General features: G+C 37.4%; 1 protein-coding gene across 1 annotated transcript in view; it reads left to right on the forward strand.

The window, feature by feature from the left end:
* Positions 1 to 6,004: 6,004 nt before the first annotated feature.
* The window catches only part of wdr45 (WD repeat domain 45), a 44,385-nt gene continuing 26,857 nt past the window's right edge, over positions 6,005 to 23,532 (forward strand). The window contains exon 1 of the mRNA XM_053644734.1: positions 6,005 to 6,349. Within this exon, the coding sequence (XP_053500709.1) occupies positions 6,301 to 6,349 (49 nt within the window). The 5' untranslated portion in view covers positions 6,005 to 6,300. The remainder of the gene's footprint in view (positions 6,350 to 23,532) is intronic.

Genomic DNA, 23,532 nt, shown 5'->3' on the forward strand with positions numbered 1-23,532 from the left:
TGCACACTTATGCAACCAGGTTATTGTTTTTTTCTTTTTTTTTCTTTTTCCCCCCTAAAATATTTGATTGTTTTTAAATTAATTTGTAGGGGTTTAAGTGCGTAGCGCTGAATTACAGTACAATAGGGTTTCAGCCCTTCGGGCTTTAACCCCTAATAAAAATTGTAACAATTACAATAAGGTTTCAGCGCTAGGTGCTTGAACCCTTTATAATAAAAATCCTTACAATTATTAGGGGTTCAAGCCCGAAAGGCTATTATAACTGTAAGGATTTATTTTATTTTATTTTATTTTATTATTACTATTAATATTCTGCCCTAAAACTGATCGTGCAGACCAAACCGTAAGGCCTGGAGAGTTGAAACTTTTGAGGTACTACCTTCCCTCAAGGTAAGACTCAAATGTCTTATATCTCTGGAATCGAACAAAACGAAGAAAACATATCTCCAATTTCATTTCTGGCTATAAAAATTTTCTGCCATCTCGGGTTTTTTGTAAAACCTACTTTTGTGAACTAGTCCTAGATTTTTTTTGATAATTATTGATATAAAACACCCAATGCATTGTCCTGCAATAGTTTTATTTCACTTGAGCAAAAAACTATGACTAGTTTGCAAAAGTAGGTTTTAACATTATTTGAAATATTTAACGAAAGGTTTGACAGACACAATGGTTCTTGAGCAATTTTCACCAAACTTGGTAAACTTATGTAGGGTCTCAGTCTGAGGGCACTTGTCAAAAAAGGAGGAGTTTGGCCACTTGGTAGCGCTATAATACTAAAAAAAATTGAAAATGGCTGTATAAATAGTGTGTAAATGATTGAATATCATTCAATGTTACAGATATACACATTCTTTATATCATACATTAGATCTTCTGATTCTGAACAACTTTGCCTCTAGGACCACTGCTGTCAATCAAATTGTTTGTTAAATATTTGAGATTATTTCAGAAACCTAGTTTTGCGAAGTAGTCCTAGGTTTTTTGCTCAACTGTAATAATCCTATAGCAGGATAATTCTTTGGAATACTTCGATCAATAATTATTAAAAAAAAAACGTTTTTACCCTAGTAAGGGCACATCAAAAAGTTTGGGCATAGCCACTTTTACTTAAATGGCTATAACTCTTGAACAGAATGAGATATTTTCACCAAACTTGGGATACTTAAGTATGGGTTCAATCTGAGGACAATTCTAAAAGGAATACTGATTGTGACCAGTCGGTGGCGCTATAACAGAACAAAATATGAAATTGGGAGCAAATGTGGAACCATTGGTCAAATAGACTTGATGAATAAATATTGCAAGAATTGTGAATCTTGAAAAATCATTGTTCGACCAATGATCAGCAGCTATTAGACTAGCTTAATGCAAGCTGATATTTCTTAAAATTATCTTGTTTTTTCTTTGATTTAGGTGCTTGTATATAATTGCTGCTCACAGCTATATATTTAATATATAAATATATATTAAATATATAGCTGAAAAATTAAATATATATTATTATAAAATTATAAAATTAAATATATATTTAATACAGCTTTGTTACTGTATTAAATAAAAATCTGTGATTTTTTTGTTATGTTCTATTAGGGTATTTCCAATTGAATACAAGTAGAGTTCTAAAAAAAAAGATCCTAAAAATCAAATAAGATCCTACAGGACAAACTGAAATTCTGTTTAAAAAAAGTCACAATGTCCAGTAAGATTCTAACAATCAAAAAAGTGCATGATGAACTGAAATTCCAATAGGATTTTTTTTTTTTTTTTTTTTTTTTTACAAGGGGAAGCAAGTTAACGACCCTAAGTGCACAAGTGATTCTACCAAAGAATGGTTAAAGAAAAATAAAGTTAATGTTTTGAAAAGGCCAAGTCAAACTCCTGGCCTTAATCCAGTAGAAATGTTGTGGAAGGACCTGAAGCAAGCAGTTCATTTGAGGAAACCCACCGACATCCCATAGTTGAAGCTGTTCTGTACTAAGGAATGGGTTAAAATTCCTCCAAGCCGATGTGCAGGACTGAGCAACAGTTGCTGGAAACATTTAGGTGCAGTTACTGCACAAGGGGGTCACACCAGATACTGAAAGCAAAGGTTCACATCCTTTTGCCACTCAAAGATATGTAATATTTGATACTTTTCCTCAAAAAGTAAATGACCAAATGTAATATTTTCTCATTTATTTAATAATTAAATAAATGAGACAAAAATATTATACTCGGTCATTTACTTGGTCATTTACCAATTAAATTTTCATTGGTGAAACGGGCGTGCAGGCGGATGCAAGTGCAGTAAAAGGCTTTTAGTGAGAGGCAGGCAGACAAATCCAAATCGTGGTCAAAACCATAATCCACAAAACAGGCAAGGTCGGGCGATGTACAAACAGTGATGAGGGTAATCCAAAAGCATAAACCAATCAATATACTGCGCGGGTAACAAAGACACATGAGGGGTTTTAATACACAGATTAATCAAGGGGGAAACGGTAACAGGTTTGCATGACGTGAGGGAAACAACCAATAATGGTACAGTGGTGGAGACAGCACAAAAACCAAAACATAAACACACGTGGTAATGTAAACAATTACATGACAATGCGGAAGCGCGCGCTGCATCTGCACGCTTCTCGTGTCTCGGGGAACTCCCTGACTATTGGGCTCTCTTTATCTACTTTTAGGACTTGTGTAATAATCTGATGATGTTTTAGGTCATATATATTAAGAAATGTGGAATATTCTAAACGGTTCACAAACATATAAGCAATACTGTAGAATGTAGTGGAGCACAGTTATATTGCAATAATTGTTTTTGTTTTCTATATAGCTACATAACTTCAATAAACAAATTAGCTAAATATTATACATTAGTGTTATCTTGTTAAAATGCTCACATTTATTAGTTTTATATGCAGCTACTAGGGATGGGGAAATTAAGCTTTCTGTAGGCTAAGCTTTTAAGCCAGTTGTATTAAAAAAAGCAATTAAGTTTTTTTTGTTTGTTTGGTTTTTTTTTTTTGTTTTGTTTTTTGTTTTACATTTTTCCGAGTTCAGTCGAGTTCGCGTCATGTGTAACATGAAAAGAAAGATAAAATAAATAAATAACAACATACAATTAAGATAACAAGAAATTAATGAAAGTCTCCCTGTCTGACTAGGGGGCTTTCTGTGCGCACATGCTGGAAGCGCGCGCACAGAAAGCCGCCTCATCATGCAAGTACCGAATTGAGTTCTCTTTAGTGGCTTATTACGCTTGGACGGTCAAATAAATATACACAAATCATGTCAAAATGCAAAATTCTGCTTTTGGGCGCAAATCGCATGTGGGAAATTGGCAACACTAGGGTGTGAATGAGGTGGTGATGGAAGGAAGTTGCCTGGATTCAGGAAGTGATCCGGAAACGGATGGAATGGACGGCGGGGAATTAGAAAATAAGCTAAAGCAAATAGTACTTGGACTTTAGTGGAAAATCGTAAAAGAAAGAAAATGAGTAATAAATTATCCGGATCCGATAGTGAAAGAGAAAGACAACAGGTTATAAGACTGAAAGAGGAGTACAAGGTGATGCTTAAATTTCTTGAGGAATCGGCTAATCTGTTAAACCCAATTAAAATAACAAAAGCACTGAAAGAAGCGGTTGGCAAGGTTGAAAGTGCAAAAAGGATGAGAGATGGCAGATTAGTGTTGTTCTGTAATGACAAGAAGCAAGAAAAAGCAGCAGTAGCCCTAAAGACACTGATGCGGAAAAAATAGCTGAGAAAATGTATCTTGGATATTTATGTTATGTGGTATGATCGTATGTACCACCACCAATAAGATGCTTTATTGTGTCAGAAGTTTGGTCGCGTAACTGCAGTTTGTAATGGAAAACTACGTTGTGCTAGGTGTAGAAGAGAGCATAAGTACAGAAAGTGTGGGCATGGAGTTAACCCAAAATGTTGCAATTGTGGAGAAAGCCACAGTGCGGGTTATGGGGGCTGAAAGGTTAAGAAAGGATGTGGCAAGAGTGCAAAATATAAGAGTATCAGAAGGAATAACATATATGGAAGCTTTAAAGCATGTCCCGAAAAATACAAAGACGAGTACAAGGAAAGCAGATCAGGTGGAAAAATCTTATACAGTGCATGAACAATATGTAAGTAGTCGAAGAATAAGTGAAAATACAATGTTGATTGACAAGATATCATTCATTGCATTTATATCAGAAGTGGTCAATTGCTCAGTGCAAACTGAAAGCCGTATGGAAAGAATTAGAATAATCCTGAGGGCAGCTGGAAAATATTTGGATGCGCAAGGTGGTGTTTGTAGCCCCATACTTTTTAATAATATGATAAATTATATTTTTGGGGAAATTGAATCAGGAATCGGGAAAGCACTATAGCAGATGATAGAGTGCTATTGAAAGGAGGGAGAAACCTGCAGTATGTAGGAAAATAAATGCAGGAGGCAATAGATGTTGTTGTTAACTGGGCTAATCAATGGGGATTTCAGCTTTCGGTACCAAAATACACGTTATGTTTTTCGAAAAAGAAGAAAACTCCTGAAGTCAAATTAAAATTATATAAACAAACATTAGAGCATTATTACAAATTAGGAATCTGGGAGTGTGGATGAACTCCAAATTAACATTCGGGTCACATATTCAGAAGCTAGATGATAACTGTAAGAAAGGAATTAATGTGTTGAGGTGCTTGGCAGGAGTGGATTGGGGTGCCACAAGGCATTCTCTAAAAAGGGTATACTGTGCATTAATTAGGTCATCAATTGATTATGGTAGAATAATATATGGCTCAGCATCGACCTCACTGCTTAATAAGATAGAGGTGATTCAAAACCAAACCCCTTAGAATACACTGTGGAGCTTTTAGATCCTCTCATGTGACAGCTTTGCAGACAGAAATGGGGGAAATGCCACTAGACATTCATGAATTACAGCTAAAATGGTATATTGGACAGGTATTAAAGTTTATGTTACAAATCATCTGGTTAAAAAAATATTGGCGAGTTGCTGGGAATATGAGCAGACATATCTGAATAGCTTTGGCTGGACAGTAGGCAAGCAGACTCAACAAATATGTATCAGTAACATTGATATTAGCTCCACAGTAGCTCTGCCAAACTCTCCACCTTGGCTCTTCTTTATGCCAACAGTTGATCTGCAAATATTTAAACTAATAAGAAAACCAGAAGTATGTTCCAAAGGAGACAATAGTGTAGCAGTATTTAGATAGTGAATACTTTCCATTTTTACAAATTTACACAGATAGTTCTAAAGACCCAGAAACTGGGTGTACAGCTGCTGCTATGTATATTCCTCACTTTAAATATAAATCTGCAAAAAAGAACATCTAATAATATATCCGTATATGCAGCAGAGATGGTCGCTATTCAGATAGCGATAGATTCACAATGGGTGGAAGAAATCCAGTCTACGGCTGTAGTAATTTGTTCATATTCATATTCTGCACTTCCAAGTGTATTGAGTGGAAAATCAGAATCTAGGCAATATATATTAATAGAATTACTACAAGGTTTGTACAGAATAAGCCAACTGGGAATTACAGCAGTCTTTTTATGGGTGCTGGCTCATGTTGGAGCAGAGGGAAATGCGGAGGTGGACAAGATAGCTAAACATTTACATACACATACCATTGAGTAAATCAGAAATTAAAGGTTTAATTAAAGTAGCTGTCAGAAAGATGTGGCAAGAGAGATGGGATAAAGGAAACAAAGGACAACATTTGTATAATATACATAAACAAGTTGGTCATGTAAGAACTGCTTATGGTAATAGAAGGGATAATAGTTATATCACGGTTGAGAATTGGACACTTTACTCTTAATAAATCACTCCAGATGATAGGTAAACATGAATCCAGTGTAATTGTTACGGACTTACAGAAACCGTAGAGCATGTGCTGATTAACTGTAGGGCATATGGAAGGGAAAGACTCTAGTTAAAAGAGGAATTAAAATATGCTGGCATTCGTTCTCTGACATTACAGAATGTGCTAAACAGTTCTTATAAAGGTTTCAAAGCTCTTATAAATTTTCTGAAAATAACTGAGTTATTTAATAGAATTTTTATCTCCTTGATATCAACGTGTCACACTTCATCCCAGTAGGTGGCGGAATATGCACCATAAGCTGCCATAAAACATCAAAAGAAGAAGAAAAGAAGGAGGCACACTGCTTTAGTAAACACCGCTTCGCATTTTTTCAGTACAAGCGCTAAAGCTTTAGTGTTACGTCGCTAGCAGCTATATTCGGCTTCCAGTACGGAGATCAGAAATCCCTTTAAAAGCATGGCACAACAGCGGGGAGTCAATAGCCTCCAGTTCAATCAAGACCAAAGTGAGTTACGTTGTATGAGCTTTTCATTTGCCTTTTTTCAGTGTTAATTACTTATATAAAGAGCCGACATAGTAGGTTATCTAACTGTTAGGTAGCACCAAATGATAAATTGTTAAATGATAAACTGTGTTAGATTGTAACACAGTTTATCATTTAACAATTTATCATTTGGTGCTATTCATATTCATGCTACTGAGTCCTTTTATTTTCGGGGTGGAGGTTGTTAGGCGAGCTAACTCGAGAAGTCAGACTTGTTTCTACAAACCCGGCTAATTTGCTTCCACTAACGAAGCTAATCGTAGGCCCCGCTGAGTTATTATGGCAACGTGTGGTTTTGGACAAACATGGGGGTATTCCACGAAGCGAACTAACTCGATAAACCAGGCTTATTTCACCAAGCCCGGCTAATTTCCTTCCATTTCGGTCTCACAAAGCAGCATATGCTTGTGGGCAAACCTGCTCCGTGTCTGCTTGGTTTTGAAGCTTAGCTTAGTTTAGCTTATTGAATTCTGTTGGCCAAGCCTTGTAAATGGCGCACTTATATAGCGCTTTTAGTCAAAGTGCTTTACACTGTTTCTCATTCACCCATTCACACACACACACATACAAGTGGTAGCAGAGCTGCCATGCAAGGTGCTAACCTGCCTTCCGGAGCAACATGGGGTTCAGTGCCTTACCCAAGGACACCTCGGCATGTGGAGTCATGTAGACTGAGTATCGAACCGACAACCCGCTCTACCACCTGAACCACAGCCGCCCCATAATGACGCTGGATATCAACTTTCTCAGTCAACCCAGATTTTAACTCTGAATCGAGATTTACTTTATGTGCGTGTGCACATAAAAGACAGACATTTGCAGCAAACAGCCAATAGCATTCAACATTGAAAAAGCAGGTGTGCATATTTTTGGTTAAAGAGCAAGAATGAGGAATCAAACCTACACTAACCGCAAAAATCACATCGTTGTGGCTGTCAAAGCTCGGGAACATTGCTGATTGTGTGAATGTGCAAGTTTACTTTCATAGGCTCACAATGAGAATAAACGGATTGAAAACCTATAACCCTATTTCATGTAATTTCATTTAATATAAATGTAAATTGTTTTAATTACATATTAATACAATAAATATCAATTAGTGAAAATATATTGGGACAGGAATAATGCCACCACATGAAAATGTGTCACTTTCAAAGAACCGCAAAACAATACAAGCAATACATATAGTTTGCGTTACAGTAAAAGCATGGCTTCTGCATGTCAGATTTTTTTGTGTGTGGCTCAAGAAGCCAGCATAGATAAACTACACCATCAGCCGAAAATCCATATTTTTCATACAGATGGTCATCAGTAAAAGCAAGGTGATTGTGTCTGTCCCTCAAAGTTCTTTCCCTTTAAAGTGGCTTTATTATGTTTGTTCTGAGCTAGTTAGTTAGTTAGTTAGTTAGATAGTTAGTTTACTTTATTATCCACGTTGTGACAAGACAGAAGTCACCAATCACTTGCATTTAATATTTTAACAGCATTGGGCACAAAAGATAACTGAAACTTTCTTCATTGCACATGGTTGCCTATAACGGCTCCTTGATGGCAACAGGTTAAACTCGCCATGAAGAGGGTGAGACACATCCCCTACGATCAATAGCCTTTTGCTTTACTTTACATGTGTATAGATCATTCAGATGTCTCTGTGTATTGCCGATTTATCTTACTGGCTTCATTTACAATCTTGGTACCTTCTACCAGAATCCATTATCCTTGAATCATATTTTATTGGACTATACTGGTCTTAACCCCATGAGAAACTTTTTTTTTAATTCAGTTAACACTTGTGGATAGCTTGACCTTGTTTCTAACACACAAATTACCATACCACGAGGTCATGTTAAAAGTTAAAATACTGTCAACAAAATTTTTATAGACCGTTTTCAATTAAGTCACACCAAAGTGATTTAACCTCCTGATCAAATACAGCCTTTGTTGAGCTTTCTTGCGAATGCTGTCAGTATTCTCTATAAAACTAAGTTGAGCATCTATGTGTCCCCCAAATACTTAAAATTACAAACAAATTCAATTGGATTCCCACCAAGTATTACAGGTTCCAACTCTAAAGTATTCCGCTTATCTCCAGTAATTACCAATTCTTTTGTTTTATCCACATTTATCACAAGTGTACTCAGCTGGTATCACTCAAAAAGGGCTTTTGTGCGCTCTTGGTATGTGTGAGGCCTTCCTATTTCTCCTGCTTGCAAAAGACCCATGAAACCGTATCATCAGCATATTTAAAAAAGACTAAACAACATATTTTTAATTGTAAACTCATTAATATAAAAAAGAAAAAAGTAATGATAGTGATAAAATTGCTCATTGTGGGGCTCCAGTGTTTAAAATATTTGTTCCAGACATGTTGCCATTAACAACCAATTAAAGATTTCCTCCAGTTAAAGATATCCTGACATGGGCACGGGAATACTTTGGTAAATCTTGTCAGTCAACACCATTTGCCGCTGCATCCACAGATCCACCAATTAAGTCCACTGTTAACCCCCAAGTCACTGAATAAGTATATGGATCTTCATTGTGTTCAAAGCTGACATAAAGTCTAAAAACAAAATCCTAGTGTAGTTTGTTGTACATGTTCAGCAACTGAATTATATAATGTAAGCACTGCATCATCAGTACCTCTAGCTTTTCTATATGCAAATTGCAATGGCTGTACAATCCCAATTCCGAAAAAGTTGGGACAATATGGAATATGCTAATAAACAAAGAGGAGTGATTTGTAAATGTACTTTGACTTGTATTTAAACAAAACATGTAAAAAGACAAGGTATTTGATGTTTTACTTAATCAACTGCATAGTTTTTTGAAGATAAATGTTTATTTTGAAATTGATGCAATTTAGGACTAATAGTGATGTGACAAGTTGAAAGAAGAAGGTGATGTGAAACAGGAGAGGTGATCGTTTAATCAGAGTATATATAAGGAGCCTCCAAAAAAAAAGGCCTAGTCCTTCAAGAGCAAGGATGGGTCGAGGCTTTTCCAATCTGCCAGCAGATGCATCAGTGAATAATCCAACACTCAGTGCATTTACATCAGAGGTGTCGAACTCATTTTAGTTCAGGGGCCACATACAGCCTAATTAGATGTAAAGTGGGCCGGGCCAGTAAAATCATAGCATAATTACATATAAATAACAATAAGTCCATGTTTTTCCCTCTGTTTTCATGCAAAAATACAAGTACATTAGGAAAATCTTCATATTTAATGAAATCCTTTTACAAAAGATATCATGAACAACCTCAGATTTCTTAAGATAAACATGCGCAATTTGCTTCTGATTATCATTTACATGTGTGCATTACAATTGGTCAGTGTTTGTACAAATGCAAAAAACTTTGTCACAGGTATTTGGAACTGAGAAATATAGTATTGCACTTTAAAATTTATGGCATTGCATGAACAATAAGATTCCACTCTTTTGTAGTGAAGCTGTTGACTAACATTAAATTGCACATTTTTTTTTAACTTTTACTACAGCAAGGATTAATTTTCAATTTGTTAATTTGGAATACCCTGGCAAGAGATAATGAAAAAATGTGTCTACGCCCACTGAGGCAAATTTGTCGCGTATCCACTTTTCTCCTTTTTGACAAAGACATTTGTCAAATTGGGGGGGGGGGGGGGCCTCTTCTACTCTGACTAAAACAGTGCGCCCCTAGCGGATAATTTAGGAGTAGCATTGTATTAAAAATTTCTAGTTCGTGTCTTTTATGCATTTTTTCACTTTCAAAATTCATCCTGCGGGCCAGATTGAACCCCCTAGCGAGCCAGTTTTGGCCAGCGGGCCGTACGTCCGACACCCCTGGTTTACATGGACAACAATAATCCAATATTAACCCGACTAAGATAATACTCTGATTAAGAAACTACCATGTAAACAGCAGTTTTTAATTACCTTAATCCGATTAAGGTCATACTCAAAGTAAACACAAATCGAATTAAGACATGTGGAGTACTCCTGTTTTAGTCGCATTATCAACGTCTATTACAGACACCTTAATCACGTTATTAACGTCGTGTGAGAGTTTTCACCGCGTTTTGCGACAGGACACGATCACACACGGCAGTGCTCAACCATTTTATAGCAAACGAGAGCACGGCTGCATCCCAAACTGCGTACTTGCCTACTATAGGCCTGTAGTAGACAAAATACATGTATCTCGGCTACTATATAGTAGGTAAGTACGTGATTTGGGACGCAGCCCACGGTTTCAAGCAGTCATCTATTTACACGTTTAGCATGACAAATAATTAACCGCACTTGAAGCATTCATAAATTTTTTAAAATAAAAACACCCAAAACTGTATATGGTACCATAACGAAGACGAACTGTATGTTGATATGTGAAATTCTGGAGGGACGGCGTGGCGTGGTGACATAATGACGCGTGCTGTTAATCGAACTATGTTACTATATAACATGTAAAACGGGTACATGAAAGGAGTATTCTAAAAGCGACTCATGTAAACACCTTAATCACAATATTGTCTTATTCAGAATAAGGTCAATAATTAGATTACTGCTGTCCATGTAAATGTAGTCACTTTGAGAACAACATTCCCCAAAGACAAATTGGTAGGATTTGGGGCATTTTACCTTCTTCAGTGCACAATATAATTAAAAGATTCAAAGAAATCCAGTCAAATCTCTGTGTGTAAAGGGCAAGGCTGAAAGCCACTTCTGAATGCGCTTGATCTCAGATCCCTCAGACGCCACTGTCTTTAAAAACTGTCATGAGTCTGTAATGGATATCCTGACATGGGCTCCATCCTGACAAATTGCCCCTGCAACCGAATTGTTTTAAGCCATGGAATGAACGGAAAAAAGAATCTTGTTTCTAGCCCTTACGGTTCAAAAGTTATTAGCATAAACGGTGGTGGTGGTGCTAGAGAGTTTGAGATAGAGACTCCAAAATTGCTTTGGTTAATGTTGAGACTGTCCTCTATGTGTGTACCAAACTTCATAACTTTCCCACAAGAGGTTCTATGGACTGCCATAGACTCGAGCGGAAGAAGAAGCAGAATAATAATAAAGAACACACAAAAAAAATTATAGGTGCCTATGCACCTTTGGTGCTTGGCCCCTAAAACATATGAGCAATAACAATAGTGATGCTTTGTTTCACAAACACCACTAACAATAAGCTTATAAAGCAGAACAGTATGTTGGCTTTGTCAAGCCAACATAACTAGATGGGTAAGTTTGTCATGATGAACCTTGTTGTTAGTTTGACAAAGCCGGTCTAGTTTAACGGGGTCATTTGATGATTTTTAAAAGATTTTAATAGTTCATTATTTTGAGTGTAATAAGGTTAACATGCTGTAATGTTCAAAAACACATTTTCACATACTGTACATTATTGCAGTACCTCTATTCCCAGACTGCCTGAAACGCTCTGATTAAGTTCCAGTTTCTCCAAAGCCCCTCCTTCCAAAATGCCCATAGTGCTCTGATTGACCAGCTGACCCATTGTGTTGTAATTGGTCAAAAACCTGTCTCGGAAATGTAACGTCCCTTACCATAATGGTGAGCTTCAGCTTCTAAAGCAATTCTAAGCTTCTAAGCACAGTTTTTGTTTCTAAATATATTTATTGAACATTTTCCAACTTTAGCAGAAAACAACAAAAATTTCAATCACAATTAAGAAAAATAAAACACGCATACAAAAAAACAGCATTAGTAATAGTGAGCACATTTAACCTAGGCCACTTAAAGGGTTTAAAAAAAAAATCAAAAGGTATGTTACAATTTCAAAACCATTATGTCCTCACTTAAGGCAGATGTTTGGGAAAACCCCTCTGCAGAATAGTTGACAATTCAGTTCCAGATTATTGATATAGGGCTTCCAGACACTATAAAACGGATCTGGTTGACCATAAACTAGACAAGTTAAATATTCCAGCAGAATTAGTTCCATCAAAATCTTATGCCAACCCAATATAGTATGAGATTTGTCACTTATCAACCTCAGTAATGTTTTTCCTAGCTGCAAAAGTAAGAAGATTATAGTCTTTTTGTTCTTTTTCTTTTGATAAAATCAAAACTTTATCAGGCAGACCAAGGATAAAAAATAAAGGGTCCATTACCAACTCCTTATTAAAGATATTACTTATTTCAGAAACTATCTTGGGTTCAATAGCGAGCACAAAAAGCAGGGGTGACCGTGGGCACACCTGCCTAATCCCTCTATGTAAAGAGAAGCTTGCTGATCTGAAACTATTTGTAAGAACAAAAGCTTTGGGTTCTTCATATAACACCCTAACCCATCAGATAAAAGAATCACCAAAATTAAATTTTTCCAAAACAAAAAATAAATATGACCACTCAATGCGGTCAAATGCTTTCTCCACATTGTCGTGGAAATTTAGACAAACAAACACAGGCTTGTCCTCAAGTGAAAAGGTTTAGTGTAGAAGGATGAATACAGGATAAACTTTTTTTATTGTATTTATACGCCACATCGTGGTATCGACTTTGGTCGTATCGTGTACTTTTGGTGGTATCGGTATTATTCTTAATGAGAGCGCTCCGGCGCACTTGTGCTGGGAACATCTACTGTGTGTGTGTGTGTATGTGTGTGTGTGTGTGTGTGTGTATATATATATATATATATATATATATATATATATATATATATATATATATATATATATATATATATATATATATAAAATGGATGTCACAATACCAAAAATCTAGTAGTCGGTACTGATACCACCAAAAGTACACAATACTCGATACCAAAGTCGATACCACGGTGTGGTGTATAAATACAAAAAAAAAATTAATTAAAAACTCTCCTGGAGGACATCCTCCTCTGGCTGATACTGGCAAAAAAAAGAAAGAGCGAGAGGGGGTCATATTTTAGTTATCAAACACTGTCTGACAATGAGTGGAGGCTACAGTGGAGGTGCACTCCTAAACGTGTGCGCACACACACCCTTATACTCTGAATGCAAGCATTAGTTTAAATTCACTGATAAAGTGGCAAGCCAAAAAGATTTATTAAAAGCATGAACATTTAAATAATTATTAGTGACATTAGGCTACATTTTGCTGACAGGACACGGGCTGAATGGCGATGCATGGTGGGAGTTTATAACATTGCCATGCTTTAGCCTCGTTAACAAATAACTGGCTACCGCAAACATTACATGGAGCATAATGTTAGCTGGTTTCACGGCCACAATGCCAGCTGCCTCAAACAAACATAATATAGGGCCCGTCTTTCAGGTGCTTCACCAAATTCCAGGTGTTTCCTAGCTTTGTTTGAAATGAACGATAGCATCGGCTGCACACCGGCTTCAGAGCATCAATTATATGCTTGTTGTCATCCGCCTCGAATGCGAAGTATTTCCATATTTGACTCTTTACCACCTTTCCTCTCACGAGTCAGGGCAGAGCTAAACTTCTGTAGTTTTTCCTGTGTTCTTGTAGTTGTTGTTGTTGTTCACCACTTGTGGACCAATTAAAACACTTGTGCATATTTGTTGCCCCCTTCAGGTCTGGAAGAATTGCAACATCTGTACCCACGCTACAGCAGAAAAACCGTCACGTTTTAAGAATGTTGGTACCGAAGTATCGGTTCTCGTGACATCCCTAATATAAAGCGCAGGACACGATACACTTCTATGTACCAATAAGGAGCAGTTTGAGGCAGTTCAAACAGGCTATGTTTCAGGGTCGAACCCTTAACAGGAAAAACATGCTTGTCTCTATAAGCAGATAAACATTCTGTACTAATCTAAATGACATGACATGACCACCTTTGACGTTATCCTCAGATGAACAAGAACAAAACTATTACAAATGAAAAATTAATCATTTCCCTCACAGCATCAATAGGTAGCACTAACCCATCCATCTCACATTGTTTAAAAGTTTGTATAATATTAAGGAGACATCTCATATTGTTGCAAGATGAGCAATCTCTTATAAAACCTACTTGGTCATCCTTAATAACATCCGTTACTACCTTCTCCAAACGAGACGCCGGGATTTTAGCTAGCAATTTCCTGTCCGTATTTAATAGAGACATGGGTCTATATGAAGAGCAGACTTCGGGAGGTTTACCTTTTTTCAATATAAGAGAAATATTAGCTTCTCTCAGAGATTCCGGAAGCTGCCCAGTGTTAAATGAATGATTAAACATATTGAGCATGGGTACAATTAACAAAGTGTTCCATTCCTTATAAAATTCTTAGCCTATAACGAGTCTTTATTGGTCACATATACATTACAGCACAGTGAAATTCTTTTCCTTTGCATATCCCAGCATATTAGGAAGCTGGGGTCAGAGCATAGGATCAGCCATGATACGGCGCCCCTGCAGCAGAGAGGGTTAAGGGCCTTGCTCAAGGGCCCAACAGTGGCAGCTTGGCAGTGCTGGGGATTGAACCCCCGACCTTCCGATCAGTAACCGTCAAGCAATTACACCACTGTAATTGTAATGCCACCACTATGCTATGCGGACCTGGCACTTTTCCGTTTTGCAGCTTTGAAATTGCCTCAAGTAACTATTCTTTAGAGATAGGAGCATTTAACTTCACTTTCTGCTCTTCTGAGATAGTTGGTAAACTGATATGGGATTAATTTTCACAACAGCCATGAGTCACAGTGGACTGACATCAACTCCCCTCTTTGATTGATTGGCTAGAGAAGGAGTTGTAGTGGACCAATTGTGACACTAAAGCCAGCCCTGATTTACATGAAACTCGAACTGCAACATTTGGAAAAGCAAGCAGACAATGTGGAAAGAAGTGCGAAGGGAAAAAAAGTGCAAGCGTTCCAAAAAAGAAAACGAGCAGAAAATGTCAGAGAGCACACAAACAAAGTAATATAACCAAGGAAACATGATTTTGTGTGTGATTCAGAAAACTTTGAATTCATGTTTCAGTTTTGTGCAATATAATTGTAAATGCGTCTTAAAATTTTTGATGAACACGTATTATTTTTTTAATCTGTGACTGCAATACTTTTGATGGAAAATTAATCCCATAAATTGATTTTGGAAAAAAAAAACTTAGGGTAGTATCGCTGCTGGATACTTCAGTGTTGTATAGGTATTTCTAAATGTGTTGTTAATTGACATACATTCATAATGTAATTTATCATGTGCATCTAATACTGATGTAACAGAATGTGAATCACGGTTCTTTTTAGTAAGATAAGCCAGAAATCTACCTTTCTCCATGTTAGTAGAATTTCTGTTTCACAAATCTCAATTTGTATTCTGCATCTTGGGTAAGCAGCGAATCTACAGCACACCTTAGTGCTGATATTTCTCTAAGTAAAGTCTTATCAGCAGTCTTAATATATTTTTCCTCTTTTTCCCTCAGTTCCTCCTCTAACAGTCTTTGGGTCTCCTTTGTTTTTACGTTTCTTAGGGGCAGAAAAAGACTAAATTAATCCCCTTATATAAGCTTTACTAGTCTCCCATAAAAGCGAATAGTCGAGCAGTTTGAGCATTGTTATAGAATGAAGTAAATTCCATAGAACAAAAGGGTTTAAATAACTTGACTTAACTTGAGATAACTTGAGTATAATATTAGTAAACTGAACTGTATTCTTTACCAGATGGTTACAGAGCTCTCCAAACATCTATACATTCTTCACAAATACCATTAATTTGTTTAGCTAGCTTAGATGGAGTCGCTATTTTATGGGGAAATCGATCAATGGGAGGATTTAACATACAGTTGAAATCACCTGCAACAATCATATAATCGGATCTCAAATCATGAAAGTCAGCAAATGTCTTGATCAGGAAATTGGAGGGGTGCCCTGAAGGATAATATATATTATACAAAGAAATAGGGCTGCACAATTAATCGAATATCGATCGTGATTACGATTTTGACTGCCCACGATTACATGAACATGATCGACTGCGATATTAATGTTTAAAGTTCATCCTCCGCTCATAGAACACTCCGCTACAGATCAAATCAAGCGTTTCCTAAACTTTCCAATCACATAGAGCGGCGCAGTGATGACGTCATTTTGTAGTGCCAAAACCCGGAAATGGATTTAGCATTTTAGTGCTCCAGCTGCTAGCTTCGCTTCGGAAATCATGACACTAACATGATGCTAAATGGCACTACAGAGGTTGTCGGGGAGATTAAACATCATCACGCCGAACAGGAAAAAACTTTGCAGGTAAACTCAGCGCTCTACAGTGCGACCATTTCACTCGCATTTGCGACTGAAAAGTACTTTGTGCGACTGTGAATAAATATATATTCACACCGGTGCGAGTGACCTGTTCGGAGTTGTATAATTCAATCGGGATAAAAACTACAGGAAGTCCAAAATGCATCTACACTGAGCAACAGTTACTTTCCCACTGCTTTTCATCACCTCAGTTAACCTGAACATCATCTGCTTCAACTTCCCGATCTCAAAACCGCCATCTTTTATTGATCCCGCAAAATGACCTGAAACTGTGACCTGCTCGTGCAGACACAGCGACGTCAGGCGGAGTAAATAAATAATAATAATGCTAACGCTACAAGGTGGGTTTAATTCAAACATCTATATTATGTAATTCCTCACCAATCATTATCAAGAGTAGCAACTCTTCAGTCGGTACACATACAGTACACTGCCGCTCTCCTTCTACACCAACTCAGTGCTTTTACTTCATTTAAACTCAGGGTTGCCAGATGTCACTGGAAAAGTCAACTCCAATTTCCATGTTCTGATTGAATCCCCCCAACACTGTACTGGGGAACCGATCTAAAAGGAACAACTGATAAACAAAAATAAAACTACTAAAATGTAAAGACAGAAAATGTGCTTAGGTGTAAATAAATCATTTAATATAAAAATAGATATTATAATAACTTCATAAAATATCAATAAAATGAGAAATGAAAATGTTTAATTACTGTGGGTTGCATTTAATATCAATTTGACATTAAGCTTAGTAAGCTATTTCCTTAGAAAGCTATTAGCCTTTTTCCTAATATGGATAATTTTTGTGTTAGTCTTCTTTTAATTAGGACTCTTTATTGTTTAAGATATTTTAAAATAAACATTTTGTGCTTGTTTATGTATCAGTTAACCAACAGTATTTCTCATTGCTATTATTTTAATTCAATCAACAGTGTCCATGAGCAGAGAGCTTACATTTAACTGTTTATGACAGACCTCCTGATTAAAGCTTAAACAAAAAAAGATTGGTATCCGGATCGGTTTCGGCTGTAAAAATTCTGATCGGAGCATCCCTAATGAACACCATTAACCCTCTAACCCCGTAAGGCCGAAAAACCGGCTTGCCCGTCTTTGACCTATTCCCGTAAGGATGATATACCGGCTTGGTCGTCTGTGCCAAATACCCGTAAGACCGATATAGTGGCTTTACAGTGTAACATTACTCTACTATGATTCCTTAATTATTATTTTTTGACCCAGAAGGTTGATGACGTCATGACGTCACGACGTGATTACGTCATTACAATGAAGATGATCCAAGCGTGAATGTTGTTGATAAACTTAGTTAACTAAAAATGCCAAAGCGAAAAGCTAATGTTACGAACCCGGTCTAGGTCGGGCCGCAACATACAAGGAAAAAAATTAATAAAAGAAAACGGGTTGGCGAGACCAAGATGGCGTTTGTGTTGGTTTGTTTTATTCTCCCAAACGGAGCACCTTTTATACACACAGTGGCCTTAATCTTCAGAAGCTGGCCGGGCCAAAATAATAAACAAAAATTCCCTCTAACGTGACCAAAGAAAACTAGCTAACCTAGAAGACAAGGAAACAAAAATACACCGTCTTCCCTCACTCCCTTGCTAACCCAAAACAAGAGAAAAGATGAATCAACAAAACGACTTCCTACAAACCACTCCTAACCGTTCACTATTTACAAAGGTGGCTATTAGTGTGGTAAATAACAAAAATACTGTTTACACATTTATATATATATAAGGGTATCATGTGAATCGTAATGGGACAGAGCATAAACAAAGTCAAAACAGGCATAAGGTCATACACAGGCGAAATGCACTTGTCTCTACACACAACACAATGGGCAATGATCTGCCCTGGGACTGACGGGGCTCAAGTACACTTCCGGAAGCGTGCTGACAACCAATCCGGTCGCACCAGGCTGGAGCAGGCAGGAACAAGACGTGATCGTCCAGTAGCAAGCCGGAACGTGACGCATGCAGTAGGCGGGGTCTAGAGAAGAGGGAGGAGACAAAAGAAAACCCAGCCCACCACCGACACACAAATGGCACATAGAGCAAACAGAAATATATTGAATAACGTAACACTAATCGTGTTCCAGCTAAAATTACACCTACAGTGAACACAGGTACATCTAAAACAGTGAAAAAAAAGAAAACATACACAGTTACACAGGCGAGAGCAAGGATTCTAGATAGTAACAGCAGTGAAAGTGCAGGTGAAGTTGAAACTGAAACTGATAGTGATAAATCCTTCCGTTGAAAAGAACAACCCCCACAAGGAATCAAAAACTGTTTTTCGTTGTCGGGAATGCGACCAATTTCTGTGCATTCGTGAAAACAGTACCTGCTGGTCTGATTATCACCAATAAGTTGACTTTTGGAGCTAAAATGCATATATTCAAAGGCACTGACCATGCTGATGCTCATATGGTACTTCTAAATGAGTATAAGGATTTTAGCAAGCATTTTTCGTAATTTCACTAGTTAAGAATTGTGCTCTAAGTGGAGTAAAAACACTGAACTGCTTCATTTTCAAAGTAATATTACACAAATACATTATTATAAGTTGTTTCAAGGCCTAAAAATGTTAAAATTAAAATGTTGATTTTGGGGCCAATTTTTGCCCGGGAACTCAGGGTTGGCATGCTGTTTCTATGGGGAATATAGGGTTGTGGGACATAATACTGTGGGAACTAAGGGGTAAGAGGGTTAAACTAAAGCGCTTTGCATCTGACAGGTAAATGAACTCACCCAATCATATCCTATGTGAGATTATTCAGATATATACACAGAGCGGTTCGAGAACTGACTCCAGCCCAGAACCATGACAGTGGAAAATGTCTAATAGTGTAGATTTAAATATATTTAAGAGGAGCAGACTTCAAACACTGAACATTGATGTTTATTGTATTTGTTTACAAGGTGGAACAGGTTAACGGTTGTTTTTTGCATACAAAGCCCTGAAACTGGTTCAGGTGTGCTGTGCACAATTCCCCCCTAAAAAAACGTGGATGAAGATTCATCCACAGAGTAAATCCGTATTATGGAAAATGTTTTAAATCAAGTTTGGAAAAGTTCTCGGAAGCTTGGTGACGTTGAAGTTGAGCGACCGTGGTGTAGTTCGTTTATAGCATACGGTTAGCTGTTTATTTCTGGAGATTGCATTTAGGCTTAAAACTTCATAAACGTTGTGTTGATTTGTGAAAATTATCTTGATGGACAGAACGAGTTAGTGTTGTAAACTTTTGTTGATCACAGAGCTTATTTTTTTCCAATAATCCAAAAGTCTATGTGAAAGTCCTATTGGGTTTTTGTTGAGGGAACCGGTGTGATGATAACTTCCGGGTTCCGGTACAAAATGACGTTGTTCCTGCACCTCTCTATTGGATGATTTGGCTGCGTCTCTTCTCCTGTAAACACTTATTGCCTTTTCTGCATTCACCTGAATTGTTTTCATTTAGTTGCATATTGTTATATTTGATGCATATTTTCATTTGGTTGATGGTATTTTTATTTTTACTTATCCTATAATTTGGGTACAATTTTATTTATATTTTGCTTCTACAAGATGATGCACTTTAAGAAGCAGTCTAATTTCATGCAAATATTTGTACATTAGCTGGAATGTAGCACGACATGGAGGTGAAAGCAGCAGTCTGTTTATTTAAATGTGAAAGTACATTAAAAATATGTTGTCCCTAAAATCAATGAATAATCGTGATAAATAATCGAGATCTCAATCTTGATCAAAATAATCGGGATTATCATTTTGGCCATAATCATGCAGCCCAACAAAGAAATAGAATTGCCAAATAAGGTGCTATTTATAATAACAAAACAGCCTCTGTCATCCTCTATCAGTTTGACAATGTTCAGTGGTATGTCTATTCTGATCAACACTGTCACTCCTCTACTTTTTGATGAAAAGGATGAGAAGTATACTTGATTTATATCATCCCTGTTTTAGTTTTAAATGTTCCTTTTTTTCTAAATGTGTTTCTTGTAATACCAGTCTTCTTTTTTCTGATATTTGACAAAACCTTCCTTTTTATAGGATTATGAATTCCCGTGACGTTCCAATTACAAATATGGAGTGTGTTATCCATTGTCATAAACCTCAGTTGAGAAACAGCTGTACCTAAACATCTTTGAGCGGTACACATAGTGACCTAAAACAGAACTATGCCGAGCTAAACAAAAACAGAAAACATTTACAAGAACTATAGTACACGTGAAGCACAAATAACAGAAAATAAAAAACAGGGGAACCACCCTTTCAACTATCTCACAAGGGCTTCCAAACAAACCTTGTTGTGAGGAGACAAACACACGTTTCACCGAAAATCAGCACCACATAATTCAGGCTTCGGCAAAGCTCCACAGTCAGTCTCTTCTTAGTGCAATAATAGAACAGGAAATGTAATTCAAAGTCCATGGAAAATTACAGGAAAATTATGCTGTATCTAAGCAGGTACTTGTCGGGAGTCGAGAAAAACTGCCACCTCCTCCGGAGAAGTGAATTTCTTGCGTGTCTGGCCGACTGTTACGCTAAGTGTGGCAGGGTAGAGTAACGCATAATCCATTTGCAGCCCTCAAAGATGAATTTTACCCTTGTTAAATGCTCTTCTCTTCTGCACCACAGCTGCTGAGTAATCATTGTAGTACAAAATTTCCGGGGTGTCCGCATGATGCGAAGATGTTTGCTTACTGTTGAGAGTGAAGCATTTACTGGCAGCAGCCATCACTCTTTGCTTGTCTTGGAAATTGTGAAATCGAATGATGACCGGTTGAGGACTGCGGCCTTGAACCAGCTTTGTAGCGAGGGAGCGATGGACTCTTTCTAGTTTCGATTTACCCGCCTTCATGTCCAAGTTGAGGTAATCTGGAATTCATTTCTCGAAGAACTTGAGTGGATTAGAACCCTCTGTATCCTCCGGTAAGCTGATAATACATACATTACATCTTCTTCCATGATTCTCTAAATCGTCTACCTGCTCATTTAAATCACTCAATAGTTTTTCCAGGACTTGAATCTTGGTTTCACATGCAGTGCAGATAGATTCAGTCACCTCGATTCTGTCCTCTGTTTCTTGAACTCGCTGTACAGTGCTTTGAATTTTATACACTGGTTATCTATCGCTTCGAGGACTGTTGAGATCTTAGCGTCAATCATTGCCACTATTTCATCCACCATGCTCTTCATAGCTTGTATAAGGTTAGGGTCGGTGACGGGCTTCTTAGCAGGGTCGTCAGAGGTAAATTTTGTGGCTTCTTCGCCGCGTATTACCTGAGCTGTAGCGATGATGCTATCTGTGGCCATGGCTGTCGCCCTTTGCGTGTTCCTCAGTGCAATTTATTTATTTTCTTTAGCGCTTCTCAGTGAAATACCTGACGATTTAGTAAAATTATTAAGATTCATCCTACTAAAACAAAGCTAGTCACATAGCCAATCCTCTGATTAAATGAAAAGGAAACTTTTATAGATAACCGAGACCTGCCACGCAGCTCGCAAAACACGTGTTCACTCTACAGCGCCATTTTGCATCCCACCCTTCTAAGCACATTTAATAATGTCATCGGTTTTACCGTATCAGTTCGAGCCTGAGTCAGATTCAGAAAATGCAGATTATCAAGCAGAACAATTGGAACCAACTTTGCAAGCATGACTTGAGCAAAACTTTTCACAGCGGTAAGTTTTTATTTTGTAACTCTTAGCTTTCAGATAAACTGTTATAATGGTTTAATTTGTCTTCTTCACTGTAATTGAACTTAATGCACTTGATCACTTGTGAAGATCATAAGAACGACAAACAATATGCATTACTGTGCACGTTAACAGGTTAAAAATTCCCACAGTTGAATATTAAAACTACTTCAACATAATAACTTTAGCTAGCACGTTAGCTGATGTCCACAGCTGAGCCCTGGGCCACAACACAAACCTCCATATTTGAACAGTCAATAGCAGATACTTCATAAAATAATCAAACAAACTTGCAGGTTCTGATTCAGAAGCGCAAGATTGTCCAAGCAAAGTGGGAGTTGCCCCATTTTTCAGGAGTAGCCTTCGCGTATAGCCTGAGTTGTACTTTCCCAGGTTCAAGAAGCTGTCCTCTGTAAAATGCACTGTGCACAAATACACTTTTGGGTTGTACTACTAAGGAACAGGGTTATAAATAAATGTTAATCACTGTTTTGCTTTCGCATCGGAACATACAGTGTCTACACAACATCGCGCCAACACAATTCAATGAAGCCTCGCCACCTTTCTTCATGCCTAGGAGGGATTATAGTAATATTTCAAATAGTGACGTGGACGTTTGTGGAAGTAATATCTGGACTTGGATCGAGGCATTTTGGGCAGGCCTGGAGCAGTATTCTCTGTTCAATAGAATAAATCCCTTTGTGGGAGACTGTGAGTTTTGTAACTTTGCAGATCTTATACATGCACAAACAGATACGTTCCACACTAAAGGAAAACAAAAATCGCATCATACAACCCCTTTAAAATAGTTATCAGTCAGTTTGAAATCTGAAGGTAATTTGCAGTTCTAAGAAGGAAAGACAAAAGATTGGGAGCCAGGTGGTGTCCCAATACTTTTGGAGCTAGACCGTATCCCAATACTTTTGTGGCTAAATGGTGTTCCAATACTTTTAGGCTTCAGGCTGTGTGCACTCAGGTGTGTGTGTTGACAATTGGAGCCAGGCTCTGAACATTCCCTCAATGTAAGTGAATGGCAGTTTTTGGGACTTTATCATCTGCAGCCGGAATACCAGGGGTCCGATCAATTTGAAAAATAGAGCCTGACCAGATTAGTCTGAAGGACTGAGTTTGGTGGAAGTAGCTTGAAAGCTCAATGTGTTATAACAGTGAGAAATTTTTAATGGAAGTCGATGGGAATTTTGGCCACTTTGAGCTTCCGTAT

This window comes from Ictalurus furcatus, chromosome 16 (assembly GCF_023375685.1).
Source record: "Ictalurus furcatus strain D&B chromosome 16, Billie_1.0, whole genome shotgun sequence".
Classification (NCBI taxonomy): Eukaryota; Metazoa; Chordata; class Actinopteri; order Siluriformes; family Ictaluridae; genus Ictalurus; species Ictalurus furcatus.